General features: G+C 49.2%; 1 protein-coding gene across 9 annotated transcripts in view; it reads right to left on the reverse strand.

Moving 5' to 3' along the window:
• Positions 1-712: 712 nt before the first annotated feature.
• The window catches only part of LOC130401833 (AMP deaminase 2-like), a 28,784-nt gene continuing 15,811 nt past the window's right edge, over positions 713-13,685 (reverse strand). For 6 of the 9 annotated variants that reach the window (XM_056605826.1, XM_056605828.1, XM_056605827.1 and 3 more), the window contains 17 exons: positions 12,532-12,659; positions 11,429-11,559; positions 10,877-10,945; positions 9,836-9,947; positions 8,860-9,046; positions 8,155-8,296; positions 7,967-8,056; positions 7,457-7,586; positions 6,427-6,621; positions 5,798-5,929; positions 5,111-5,274; positions 4,616-4,742; positions 4,093-4,256; positions 3,563-3,683; positions 2,604-2,777; positions 1,893-2,003; positions 781-1,014 (listed from right to left, as the gene is read on the reverse strand). In XM_056605826.1, coding sequence (XP_056461801.1) covers positions 796-1,014; positions 1,893-2,003; positions 2,604-2,777; positions 3,563-3,683; positions 4,093-4,256; positions 4,616-4,742; positions 5,111-5,274; positions 5,798-5,929; positions 6,427-6,621; positions 7,457-7,586; positions 7,967-8,056; positions 8,155-8,296; positions 8,860-9,046; positions 9,836-9,947; positions 10,877-10,945; positions 11,429-11,559; positions 12,532-12,659 — 2,396 coding nt within the window. In that variant the 3' untranslated portion in view covers positions 781-795. Of the gene's footprint in view, positions 1,015-1,892; positions 2,004-2,603; positions 2,778-3,562; positions 3,684-4,092; positions 4,257-4,615; positions 4,743-5,110; positions 5,275-5,797; positions 5,930-6,426; positions 6,622-7,456; positions 7,587-7,966; positions 8,057-8,154; positions 8,297-8,859; positions 9,047-9,835; positions 9,948-10,876; positions 10,946-11,428; positions 11,560-12,531; positions 12,660-13,685 lie in introns of all 9 variants that reach the window. The other 3 variants (XM_056605824.1, XM_056605829.1, XM_056605825.1) reach the window with 3 other exon arrangements.

Raw genomic sequence — 13,685 nt, forward strand, 5'->3', positions numbered from 1 at the left:
AAAGAAAGAACAATAATCCCGGAATAGAACCCCCTGGAGTTGGCCACCCTGACACAGGAACCCGGGACTCGCCCAAATAAGGAGTGACGAAATAGTGAAGAAAGACATGGTTACGGAGATACAGTAGCGACCTGTGCTGCTAGTCAGCCAACACACCCTGCTCTGGTTATGCATTACATACAAAACGCATGGCGCAGCTCCTGTGGATCCCTGGTGCCTTAGCCTCAGCTAGGCTAACGGACTGAAGCTCGCCGCGTCACAGTGACTCATCGAAAAACACAAGAGGAGGAGGGGGGGGAGGAGGGGGAGGAGGGGGAGGGGGGGGAGGGGGGGGGTCACACCAGCGAGGGCCACTTCAGCATGCTGTTGTTTTTTTCTTTTTGACCTCGGGTCGTTTCCACACGGCGGCGGCGGCGGCGGCCAGAGAGGACGCTGAGAGGGAGAGGGGGAGTAAAGCACTGTGGGGGAGGCGGGGGGAGTTAGCATGCTGCTGCCTGCGTCCTTGGCTCTCGTTGGCGCCCTATGCTAACCGCTGGGCTGTGCAGTCCCGTGGGGGACGGAGGATGTAACTCGGGAGGGGTTTCCAGGGATCAGAGGTAGGTTGCGCAGGACGAGCCCGCTGTAGCAGGCTGGGTGTGTCATGTGTGGGGGAGGGGGGGTACGGGGGGGTACACACGCAAGATGGCGGCTCGGAGGTGGAGGAGTCGGGGTAGATTCAGTACGGGTTGAACGGGATTATATATATTAGCTTAGATTCTCCGGCCTCTTTGCGTCGGGGGGGTGGGTCGACGCTCTCTAGCTCTGTGCGGGCAGCGGGTTCATGGAGAGCGGGTCGCCCTCCTCCTGGATGGCGTCCAGCTCCTGGTTGCGGACGGCGTGCGTGATGAGGTGCAGCTCCTCGGACAGCGTCTCGCTGCGGTACGCCACGCGGATGTCCGGCACGTTGGTGCGCCGGATGTCGTTGCTCTCCGGGCCCTCCTTGGAGTACTTGGGCCCCAGCCAGTAGCTCTTGGCCTGGGGGACACGGAGGGTCGAGTCAGTACGGAGCCCAACGTCTTCAAATGCACTTTGGTTCAATGGTGGTTCGTTTTTGTACGGGCGTCTTTGGGGCTTTACGGACGGGACAGGGAAGAGAGACAGGTGAGAGAGACAGAGACAGGGAAGAGAGACAGGGAAGATAGACAGAGACAGGGAAGAGAGACAGGGAGAGAGGCAGGTGAGAGAGACAGAGACAGGGAAGAGAGACAGAGACAGGGAAGAGAGACAGGGAAGAGAGACAGGTGAGAGAGACAGAGACAGGGAAGAGAGACAGGGAAGAGAGACAGGTGAGAGAGACAGGGACAGGGAAGAGAGACAGAGACAGGGAAGAGAGACAGAGACAGGGAAGAGAGACAGGGAAGAGGGACAGGGGAGAGAGACAGGTGAGAGAGACAGAGACAGGGAAGAGAGACAGGTGAGAGAGACAGAGACAGGGGAGAGAGAGACAGGTGAGAAAGACAGAGACAGGGAAGAGAGACGGGGAAGAGAGACGGGGAAGGGAGATGTGGAAGAGAGACAGGGGAGAGAGACAGCGGAGACAGACAGAGACAGGGAGGAGAGACAGGGAAGAGAGACAGAGAACAAAGACAGGGACGAGAGACAGGGAAGAGAGACAGAGACACGGAAGAGAGACGGGGAAGAGAAACAGGGAAGCGGGTCTGAAAAAAGAGAGAATGACCCATAGCATAGGAACAGAGGTGGGAATCGAACCTGGATCGATACAAAGCTGTATGAGGTTAGCGCACTAGCTAACACAAACACTAACACTTACTACACACTACTGGGTTTGATGCCGTGACACCTAACCCCTACCTGCTCCTTCACAACATGGAGGACGGTGAACAGACGTGTACCTTGTGTGAGAACCCGCTCATCAGGACGCTGTTCCGGGCCAGCTCGCACATGTCGCAGGAGCTCAGCTTCCACACCTGGGCCGCGATGCTGTACTCCTCCATGAGAGGCTCCTGAGGCCAAGCACACACACAGGCACGCAGACACACAGACACACACACACACACACACACACAGAAAGAGACAGACACACAGACACAGACGCACACACACACACACACACACACACACACACACACACACACACACACCCACACACACACAAACACAGAGACAGACACACACACACACACACACACACACACACACACAGAAAGAGACAGACACACACACACGCACACAAACAGAGAGACAGAGACACACACAGACACACACACAGACAGAAAGAGACAGACACACACACACACACACACAAAGAGAAAGTGAAACACACACACACACACGCACACAGAAAGAGAGAGACACACACACACACACAAACAAAGAGACAGAGACACACACACACACACAAACAAAGAGACAGAGACACACACACACCAAAAAGAAAAAAAAGAGAGAGACACACACACATACACAAACAAAGAGACAGAGACACACACACACACACACACACACCCACAAACACACACAAGGACGAACGTGATTCAAAACAGAACTGAATCCTCAAGGAGGCTCCTGGTGTGTGTGTGGGTGGGGGGGGGGGCCTCACTGACCTTGGTGAAGTGGAACTGCAGGGGGTCGTCGGTGGACAGGGAGATCATGAGGCCCCGGGACAGGTACTCGGGCAGCGGGTTGCGGTGGTAGCTGAGGAACAGGCTGTTGTTGCTGAGCGGGGACATGGCGATGCCGATCTGGGCCAGGTAGTACAGGTACTGCAGCACAGGGGCCTGGGGGGGGGCCGCCACACACACACACACACACACACACACACACACACACACACACACACACACACACACACACACACACACACACACACACACACACACACACACACACACACACACACACACGAGGAGAGAGGAGCTTCTTTAGTTTGGAGAGGAGTTTTAGATTTAGAGTTTAATTTTAGAGTTTTAAGAAATGAAATGTGTGCGATGTTAAAATATATATACAGTATATAAATTTTTATATATATATACACAAAAATAGAAAATGGAAGAAATTCTGAAACACACCGATATGTTGAGTGTAATAAACAAACAAACAAAAATATAAATCTATGTGTAAAATATGAAACACAAAAGGAGTCTGGACAATGCTCTGCTCCAAACGCAGCAGATACAAGTAAGTTATGTAAGGAATACGTGTCCCTCAGTGGACCAGACCTAGACTGCATAGCCACCGCTTCCCACCCCTCCTGCTTATTGTACGTTGTACGTCCTGGCACTTAATGTATGCACTTATTGTCTGTCATACTTAGTCATAGTACTTAGACGTGTAGCGTCTTATCCTAGCTATCTTTGTTGTGGACGGGGAATGGGTTGACCTAGCGAGGGTTAGTGCTTTGCACTCGGTGCTATGAACATCCTTACTGTACCGACAGGGATATATTTGGCTTTGGATAAAAGCGTCTGCTAAATGCCCTAAAGGTGTAAATGACTAAGGCTGTAGAGAGGCAGTAGTCATTGATGACCCCACGCCGCTACCATCACCACCACCGCACACTGACCTTTCTGAGCAGCAGGCCGTGGGAGATGTTCTCCGACAACATGAAGCCCGACACCAGGTGATGAATAGGCCCCGCCTCCCCGCAGTGAGGTCGCAGGACAAACGTGTGGAAGCCCCGCCTCCTGCATCCAGCCCATATATGGAACGCGCACACACACACACACACACACACACACACACACACACACTAATGAGGGGCAGGGTCCGAGCGAGATTCAATTTATTTGACACATATTCATACAGGATATGCAGTGAAATCTTTGCGTGACACACTCTGTATTTTCTGTGCTTAAAAATAAAATACAATAGAATAAAAATAAAATAAAATTGAATAAAAATAAAATAAAATATACGTTTTGTCAGAAATTAAAAATATTATAAATAAACGTAAAATCATAACTGGATAAACAGGGAGATGTACAAAATGTATTGTGCAATTTTGCCGTGGTTGAAGTGTCAAAGTGCAGGGGGAGGGGCGGGGGGATCGGGGGGGTCTTTAGGGTGAATGAGTGGCGGGTGTGGCGCCCGTACCTGCGCAGGTGGTTGAGCACGGTCATGTTGGCGTAGGTGTAGTAAAGGTAGTAGGAGTAAGGGGGGTTGGTCTCGGCCGTCCAGTGGGCCGGCTGGGGGCTGTCCATGTTGAAGACGTGGTGCTCTGGCTTGGACTCGTCATCCACGCTGTCGAAGCCCACCACCTGGCCACACACACACACACACACACACACACACACACACACACACACACACACACACACACACACACACACACACACACACACACACACACACACACACACACACACACACACACACAAATAAAATAGTGAGATCTAGTGGTTAAGGGGCATCAACACTTTTTGTGACGATCAACTGTCACACTGTTGAGAAACAATCCAGTTTTCTGAATCTAAATCTTCTTTGCGGCCCCTAAACCAGAACGATATACGACAGCACCGAATGAGGTGCATCCAATCAGGAGGATGCACCTCATATGACGGTGTGTCATGGGATGTGGGGCTCGGGTTTCCAAGCATGCATCACTGGGTCCACCTACATGCTGCAGGAAGAGGTGGAGCTCTGGGTTGCTGCGAGGGTTGACTGTGACTTCAAACAGAGGCAGGAAGATGTTCTCCAGCATCTCCTGGAAGTTGGCCAGCTGCTTTTTGGTTCGGTACACATCACTGCACAGACACAAACACGGAGTTACGGACATACAAAACAGCTGCGGACGTAGGCAAGGGAACAACGGCTTCTAATTGGCGTCAATAAGGATTTTAAACACATGATTTGAAACTTAAAACAACATGCATTCTCATAAGTATGCATATATATCTCTGCCTGTATATCTACTGTATATAAAAGGAATGTATTTGCATAAAACAGAAACAAGAAAATTGCCGTAAAATAATTAAACATTGCATTTGGAAATGTATGCTGTAGCACTGTGATCAGTGCTGCTATTGATTCTTACATTTCTTTATTTAAATTTTAAAAATGTAATGACAACCACCCAGTTATGAAAGAGGGTACAGAAGTACGCTGCACTCACAAGAGGCGGGGCACCTGGATGAGCCAGCGCACGTTGTCCGAGTACACGGCGTGTTTGACGGCCCACTTGGCCAGCTTGTCCCACTCGTCCCGGGAGCGGCCGTAGATGGACAGCCGCAGCTCAGAGTTCTGGTATTTACTCTCCTCCAGGTCCTCCATCACCTCCTGTAAGACCGCCGGGAATCCTCCATTCATTTGATTTTTCTTTATAAATGTTTTAATATGTTTATTATGAGCACTGACATAATTTTATAACACGGTACAAAAAAAATAGTTTTATTGACCACAAAATGATCTTTCAGTGTTCTTCCCCCCCCCCCCCCCCCCTTTCTCTTTCCCTCCTTCATTCCCTCCCACCTTCCCCTCCTCCCTTTCCCCATGCCCTATTTCAATGTAATGTATGTACATACATACATACATACATTTATACCTACATACGTATACACTTACATATATACATACTTACATACATACATTACATACATACATACATACATACATGCATGCATACATACATGCATACATACATACATATCAACTCATACCAAGGAACATTTATTAAAATAAATAATAAATAACACAAATAGATAATAATAATAATAATAAAAATAAAGAGGTAATATCCCATTTGTTTCTCATGTGTTGTTTGAGCATCGAAGAATGTCGTCGTTCCCTCTCTTTACCGTACCTTGATGATGTGGGCAAAGTATTTCCCCTCGATGTGGTTGTCAGTCTTGATGAAGATCTCCCTCAGGATGGACTCTCCGATGGGGTTGTATTTAGCATTGAACTTGTCGAAGCGGTGGAACGTGTTTCGGTCCTGAGAGGAGAAATAACATTAAAGACCATGCATTGGGACTGCGGGCCGTGCTGAGAATATCAACCAATCACTAGTGGGGGAATAGGCTGCCCTAAGAACTGAGGGCTTCACTTACTAATGGTGATCATGGTGACTTATGTAATGGTGTTCTAGTTAACTGAGGTATTCACTACACATTATCTAATAGGATTTAGTATTGTATTTCAGTTATTGTTAAGTTGTAGTCAAAGTTACTCTGGTTTAATTTAATTTAGTATTTTTAGTTTTTTCATGGCTAACCCACTAACCCTAACCCCTATGCTAAATGATACACAATAAGGTCGTGCAAACAACTTCTTCAAATTTATATCTTAAATGTAACAGATAATTAACAGAATGTTTCATTGTTATGTTATTCCTTGTTCCTGTTGTGTACTTCCCCTTGTTTAGCCCCTCCCCCGTGCTCATCCCGCTGCTTAGTTTGACTGATGTCTGAGTGACAGGCAGGGCTTACTTACGGCGTGCATGTCCAGGGTGTCCACGCTGAGGTCGAAGGCGGTCAGGTTCATGTTCTCGAACACGTCCATGAGGGTCTGCCCGTGGCCGCGCTCCACGTGCACCACCTCCCCGGGGTACTTCTTCATGGCCCGCTTGATGAAGCGCAGCAGGTGCTTCTGGTTCATGCAGGACGAGGCGTGGATGTGCGTGTCCACCTGGTGACGGTGAAGGAGGCCACAGCGTCACAACCAGTGCAGGGACGACCCCCCGGGCTACGATGGGCAACGTCAAACAGCACGCTATGCCGTGAGGCGACAGAGTCAAGACTACTGCAGTGACCACTTCTGTTTATGAGGGAGGACTTCAAACAGCACGCTATGTAGCGAGGCGACAGCATCAAAACTACTGCAGTGACTAGTGCTGGCTATGATGGAGAACCTCAAACTACTGCAGTGACTAGTGCTGGCTCTGAGGGAGAACCTCAAACTACTGCAGTGACTAGGTGCTGGCTCTGAGGGAGAACCTCAAACTACTGCAGTGACTAGTGCTGGCTCTGAGGGAGAACCTCAAACTACTGCAGTGACTAGTGCTGGCTCTGAGGGAGAACCTCAAACTACTGCAGTGACTAGTACTGGCTCTGAGGGAGAACCTCAAACTACTGCAGTGACTAGTGCTGGCTCTGAGGGAGAACCTCAAACTACTGCAGTGACTAGTGCTGGCTATGATGGAGAACCTCAAACTACTGCAGTGACTAGTGCTGGCTCTGAGGGAGAACCTCAAACTACTGCAGTGACTAGTGCTGGCTACGATGCAGAACTTCTAACAGCAGGTTATCCTTCAATTGCTGTCGCATGAATGTGAAAATTCAGTCAGTGAAAGTCTTCATTCAGAAGTGAATGGATCCCAGAATAAGTTGGATGTGACCCATATTTAATATCTCATATTAATGAGTAAGGTGTTGCAGTAATTGCGGTCTGCGTTGCGCTGATTGAGTTGCCCGCAGCATGTGCTGGGAGCATTAGAACAAAGGGTCAGTGCGAGGTCTCTCGCCTTGCGGATGTTGTAGAAGTCTCTGTGAGGGACTTTCTTCTGCGCAGCCAGCTCCTTCATTTCGTTCAGCAGGATGTGCATCTGGAATTTGGAGCTGAGGTACTGTAACCGCCGGTAACAGAAGGACTTCCTGTAAACAAACGAACGCAAGGGAGAACTCATTAGAAAGCAGAGCCCCGGCCAAGAGACAGCAGACAGAGGAGACGGAGGAGACGGGGGCATTAGCTGGACTAGAGACGAAACGCAGAAACGATGAAGGCTTTGTTACGGTTCCATGTTGACACAACGCAATGATCACACAGTCGCTTCGATGCAAAACCTCCTTGCGTTGCGTCAACGTGGAACGATGACTAAGCCTTAAGACCAAAAGACGACGAGCGCTAGGAGCCCAAACGAGACAAGACAACCAAAATAACTAGACGACGATTGAAAGAGAAAAAATGCCAAGGGGACAAGGAGACAAGGAGATAGCAAGACGACAATACAACGGAATTAAATGGAGACACTCACACAGGTCCGTTGATGATCAGGGCCAGCATGATGTTCATGTCAGCGATGTATTCCTTCAGATCCGGGTAGGGCAGGTCCAGCAGAGTACCCCTACACATCAAAACACGGGGTCAAACCCCCTCTCCCTTTTAGAGACTCAAACACACATCCAGACACCAACCGAACAGACACCCAGAGGCCGTGCTCACTTCTCCGTGGGACTCTTCCTGTTGAAGACGTGGACGACCCCGTCCACCATCTCACAGCTGTACTCGGTGTCCGCCGGCATGTTCTTGGGGTCCTGGTTCTCGTACGGGTGGGTCTCAGAGACGGGAGGGTGCACGGGCGCATCTGATCAAAGGAGGAAGTAGTGACACGTAGGTGTGAGGGTCAAATAATGTCTTTCCCAAGACCTGTCGATTTCTTTTCAAATCTGTTAATTTCAATACAGTATGCATCAGTAAGCATGTACAGGAGTGGCCACGTGAATAGTGTGGGTACATAAGCGTGACTTTCTGCCTAGTGCTTTGGATTGGAGATGGATCCTCTCCCTAATGTTTAAACATAAAACATTGTTTTAAAAGAAAAATCAATAAACAGCAAATAACTTATTTTGTTAATTTCCTGTGCTTCAACCCTCCACTTTGTTTACCTCCTCAACTGTTCCCGAGTGGGACCCTTGACCCCAACTGCCTCCCGGCAAGCCGGTCGTTAATGTACACCGATGGCGTGTGTGTGCATGTGTGTGTAAATGCATGTTGTGAACGTGGTCTAGAGCAGCTAGCCACCCAGCAGGTAAACGTGGCCCAACCATAGCCTTTAGCGTCTGACGCTCGGCCCATCCGCTTTGACGGCGTCACCGGTAGAAACCGCGTGACGTTTGACGGCGTGTCTGGTGCTCCCGCTCTGATTACCGGCGTCCACGGGGGTCTCGGGGATCTCCTCGTACACCCGCAGGTCCAGCGGGGTCTCCCCCAGCTCCTGCAGGGAGCAGGCGGTGGTCTTGCAGAAGTTCTGCATGGAGAGGCTGATGTACTTCTCCCGGATGAACAGGGCCTTCACCACGCACTTGGCGGCGTCCACCAGGTCGATGAACGGCACCTGGGGTGGGGAGACAGACGTGGACACGGCGATTGTACGGGGCGGACGTTGAAGGGAGACGGGAGGGAAACTCGTTTTTGGATCCATCAGAGTATTGCATGATCAGGGATCAGTTCTTATTTAGGCTTTGTCCAAAGCGTTAGAGAGGGGATGATAGTTTGAATGAAAACAGACTATAACTCTTTATTATAAAGGTTGGACCCTGTCCGCTGGCGAGGAGCCTGCCTCATAAACCATTCCAGATGTAAGGGAATGTCAATATTTGGGGTGAAGTCCTAGAACCAACCCAGAACCCTAAAACACCCTTTGTAACTATAACGTACAAATCGAGTCGCAAGTACGTCTTCTCGAAAACCTAGAACATTAAAACCTATCTTAGAAATACGCAATTATTGTATGTTGTACGTCCTGGCACTTAGAAATAGTACATAGTACCGTGTAGCGTCTTATCCAAGCTATCTTTGTTGTGTACGGGGAATGGGTTAACCTGGCAATTGTAAGTGCTTGGCACTTACAATTTTTTCTGTGAACACAGTTTCTGTGAACATCTTTACTGTAACGACAGATATTTATTATTGTTTCTCTATCTTCTGACAAATTAACTTAATGTAAGTCACTTTGGATAAAAGCTTCTGCTGAATGCCCTAAATGTAAATGTAAACGTTAATCTTGAGGACACCAGGTCATAAGGCAGACACGCCGTGTTTCCCGTCCGTGTGGGATGCACAAAGCACATCAAGTATCAAGGTTATCTGACCGGAGAAGGGTGTCGCATGAGAGCTGCCTCACCCCACACTTCTCCTCCCCTGATATGGAGACTCTCTGGTACTCTCTCTCCAGGGGCAGCGCCCGCGCCCTGAATCCATCGTCCACTGCGTCGATGCCTCGCTCGCTCATGAACCTGGACGGGGGGAACGGAAGGGTGATGGGCCGAGGGGGAGAGGGGGAGGAGGGGTGAGAGAGAGGGAGACGACTGTTAGAAAAGCGAGGAGAATTACAGACAGAGTAAAGGTTGAGGAATGTTGTGGTGGGGGGAAAAAAAAGAGAAAACGGAGACATACACTGGATACAGTGAAGGAGCCGTTTTTCATTAGTTCTATCATCAAGTGTTGACATTTACTGGCGATATTAAAGTTTCTGACTCGGTTACATTACGCACAGAGCAACTCTCTACCCCGCAACTCTCTACCCACACTTTTTTTCCATGGTTTCTGGCCGGCTCCACGGAGAAATGACTTGAAGTAACCCCTAACTTTATCGATGCTGGTTCACACATATTGTATTCAGGTCTACGAGAAATGAGAGAGCAGGTTAGATAGATAGTTGGCACACACACATGAGATATTGGAGGAGGTGCAGAGTCATAGAGGTAGAGTCGGACGTGAGAGGGAGAGGAGAGAGAGAGAGAAAGACAGAGCGAGACAGAGAGAAAGCAAGAGATACAGAGAGACAGAGAGACAGACAGACAGACAGAGAGACAGACAGACAGACAGACAGACAGACAGACAGACAGACAGACAGACAGACAGACAGACAGACAGACAGACAGACAGACAGACAGACAGGACAGACAGACGACAGACAGACAGACAGACAGACAGACAGACAGACAGACAGGACAGAAGAGAGAGAGAGACGATGAGAGAGAGAGCGGAGAGAGAGAGAGAGAGAGTGAGAGAGAGAGGAGAGAGAGAGACAGAGAGAGAGAGAGACAGAGACAGAGAGAAAGCGACAGAGCAAGATATACAAAGAGAGAGAGAGAGCGAAAGAGAGAGAGAGAGGAGAGAGAGAGACACACACACATGTACAAGCCAAAGCTCGCTCACTCACTCCAGGTCTGTGGCGCTGTCAATTTTCATGAAGTCCTGCTTGGCACGTAACAATATCTCTGGCTCAAGCCTGGGGTGATTGCAGCAGCGCAGGAGCATGGGTGCAAGGCAGGGTGCAGACAAAGGGGGAGGGGGGAGAGGGGAGAGATCATGGCGTCGGTCACGAAGAGAAGGAAACAGAACCCTTAGTACATAGAGAAGACATCTCCGGTAGCCACGCGCAGAAGGCAATTAGACAGATCAACGCACACCCACACTGACGCACGCACACGCACACACACACTCGCACACTTACACAAGGAGATTAGAAAAAAGTGACCAATAGGTAGGACAGAACACACCATTAAGTTAACGCTATTCAGCTTGGTTCTCAAAGTGTGTATGTGTGTGTGCGTGTGCGTCTGTGTGTGCTTCCGTGGTCATCCATGTGTGTCCGTGTGTGTGTGCGCGTGCATGTGTGTGCGCGCGTGCGTGAGTGTGAGCACTCACTGTCCGTGTGTGTGTTTGTGGGTGCGTCCGTCCCTGTGTGTGTGTGTGTGTGTTGTCCTCTCACTTGATGTCCTGGCTGATCTGCCTCTCTAGGCGGTGGCGGCGTTCCTCCAGCTGCTCGATGGGGCTGTCCTCGGGGAACTCGTAGGGAGCGCTGCGCATCTCGCTCTCGGCCAGGCTCCGCGTGAACAGCTCCTTGTGTCCAGCAAGCGCAAAGGTTAGCACACATGCTAACACACGGCTAATGCCTCACACACAGACGTAGCTCACAGGCAAAGGCTGTCCCCGCTGTATTTCCCTCACAGAGATGCTAACACACCTCCACAACACACAGAGATGCTCACACAACTGGCCTTAACACTGAGACACAACCACACCTGTATTTCACACCCAGAGATGCTAACACCCTTGTACTTCCCACCCAGAGATGCTAACAAGCTTACAATTCACACACAGAGATGCTAACACACCAGTAGTACACAAGCAGATGCCAAGACACGTGTATCAATTATACCATAAATTAAAGCGTGCATAGATGGCTTGCATGCACACATGAAAGATTGAAAGATCCAAACTCATTGAGATAGAGGAGAATGAGAGAGGGAGTAGAGAGAAAGCAATAGTTTTTTTTTACTGTTTTTTTTGTGTAGTAATTAATTATTGTATATTATATTTGCAGAGAGCTTTATCGCAATCTGGGGAGGAATTGACACACTTAAATAACATGCATCTTTTTTAAATGTTATAAATTATTCAAACAATAGCTTCCTCGAAGTTGAATGGGGCTTGTTCCTCAGAATGCATCATGTTATTTTCTGCTGCCGATACCATCTGAAATGCCTCAAAAGAGTTGTAGTGCTCTCAAAATCAACGTAAATATACCAAGCAAAATGTGTTCTACCATGTCTCGCATGAGAGACGCTGTGGCACTTTCAAACACAGTAATATCTCCCCACAATGAGAAACAATTGCACGAATAATCAACAAAACCTTCCTGTGCTCCCAAACTTCCGAACCAGGTCACATGGGATGGCCTGTAAAAAGTATTTTTAGCTGCGCATGCATCTGCACATTCTACTCGCCAAACTCGTATAACATAAGTGGTGTGCCGAATCATTAATTGTTCCTTTCCCGACCCCCCCACCCCCTTCGGTTCGGACGTCTCACCTCGGCGATCTCCTTGTACTTCCCGTCCATGGAGGTGCGGAGGTCAATTGGAGGCTGCTTGCCGGAAACCGGAGTCCCTGGGAGGGATCGCTGGGGCTTTACGGTGACAGGAGCCGCTCCACGCAGGTCTGGGGACGGGAGAACCGGACAGAAACACAGGTTCACACTCAGGGTTCAGCGGCGGGCGAGCTGTACTTTATCTGTGTTTTAGACCCTTCTGTGAACATTCCCGCCCCCGTCCCGGCGGCACGCGGCCACGTCTCAGCGCCTTCTGCTGATTCATTCACATTCTTCAGGAGGTTTTCCTTTGTCTATTTAGCTGCACCAGGCGTGGATATTGCGCTCAGCTATGCTACTTTTCCGGAGCTGTTGTGCGGTGTGTGCTTTCATTAGGGTACCGGACCCTCCTGAAATCAGGTTACTGTACACACACACACACACACACACACACACACACACACACAACACACACACACACACACACACACACACACACACACACACACACACACACACACACACACACACACACACACACGCACACACGCACACACGCACACACGCATTCTTGTATACTCTAGTCATGTAGTCGTTCAAATTAATACCTATCATTTTTCGGCCTAATTCGTTTTCAAGGTGAACTGACATATATCTGCTTGTTCAGTACCACTCACCACGACCTGGGCCCGATCGCTTTCTTTCCCGCGTTGTTCAATCCAATCACTTAGAAGTAACAGGTCCAATGTGAAATCGGAGTGAGGGAAATATTCAATATGGCCGGCACAGTGACCCCGGATGCAGCCCTTTATGCAAAGCAAACACGGTAAATAACCCTTGTATCCTATTTGTCCTTTTTATGATACCTTCTTGGTATTTCCCTGTTGCAATATTTAAAACAATATTACATCAGCCGGTAGACATGGAGCGACTGCTTCTCAAGATGAGCTGTAGCCGCAACACCGTCTTCGAACACCACCCAACACCAAGAGTGAATCCCATATATCGGATAAACTGTAATACAGGGTGGAAGCGAAGTCCCATGGCAACCGCCGACGCTAGACTGAGTGCAAATCTGGAAATGATTGCCAAAGCCAAAAATAACAGATGCTCCGACACTTCACAATCCAAAATGTGAGCACGGACACACACAGGAG

Source organism: Gadus chalcogrammus, chromosome 13 (assembly GCF_026213295.1).
Source record: "Gadus chalcogrammus isolate NIFS_2021 chromosome 13, NIFS_Gcha_1.0, whole genome shotgun sequence".
Lineage (NCBI taxonomy): Eukaryota > Metazoa > Chordata > Actinopteri > Gadiformes > Gadidae > Gadus > Gadus chalcogrammus.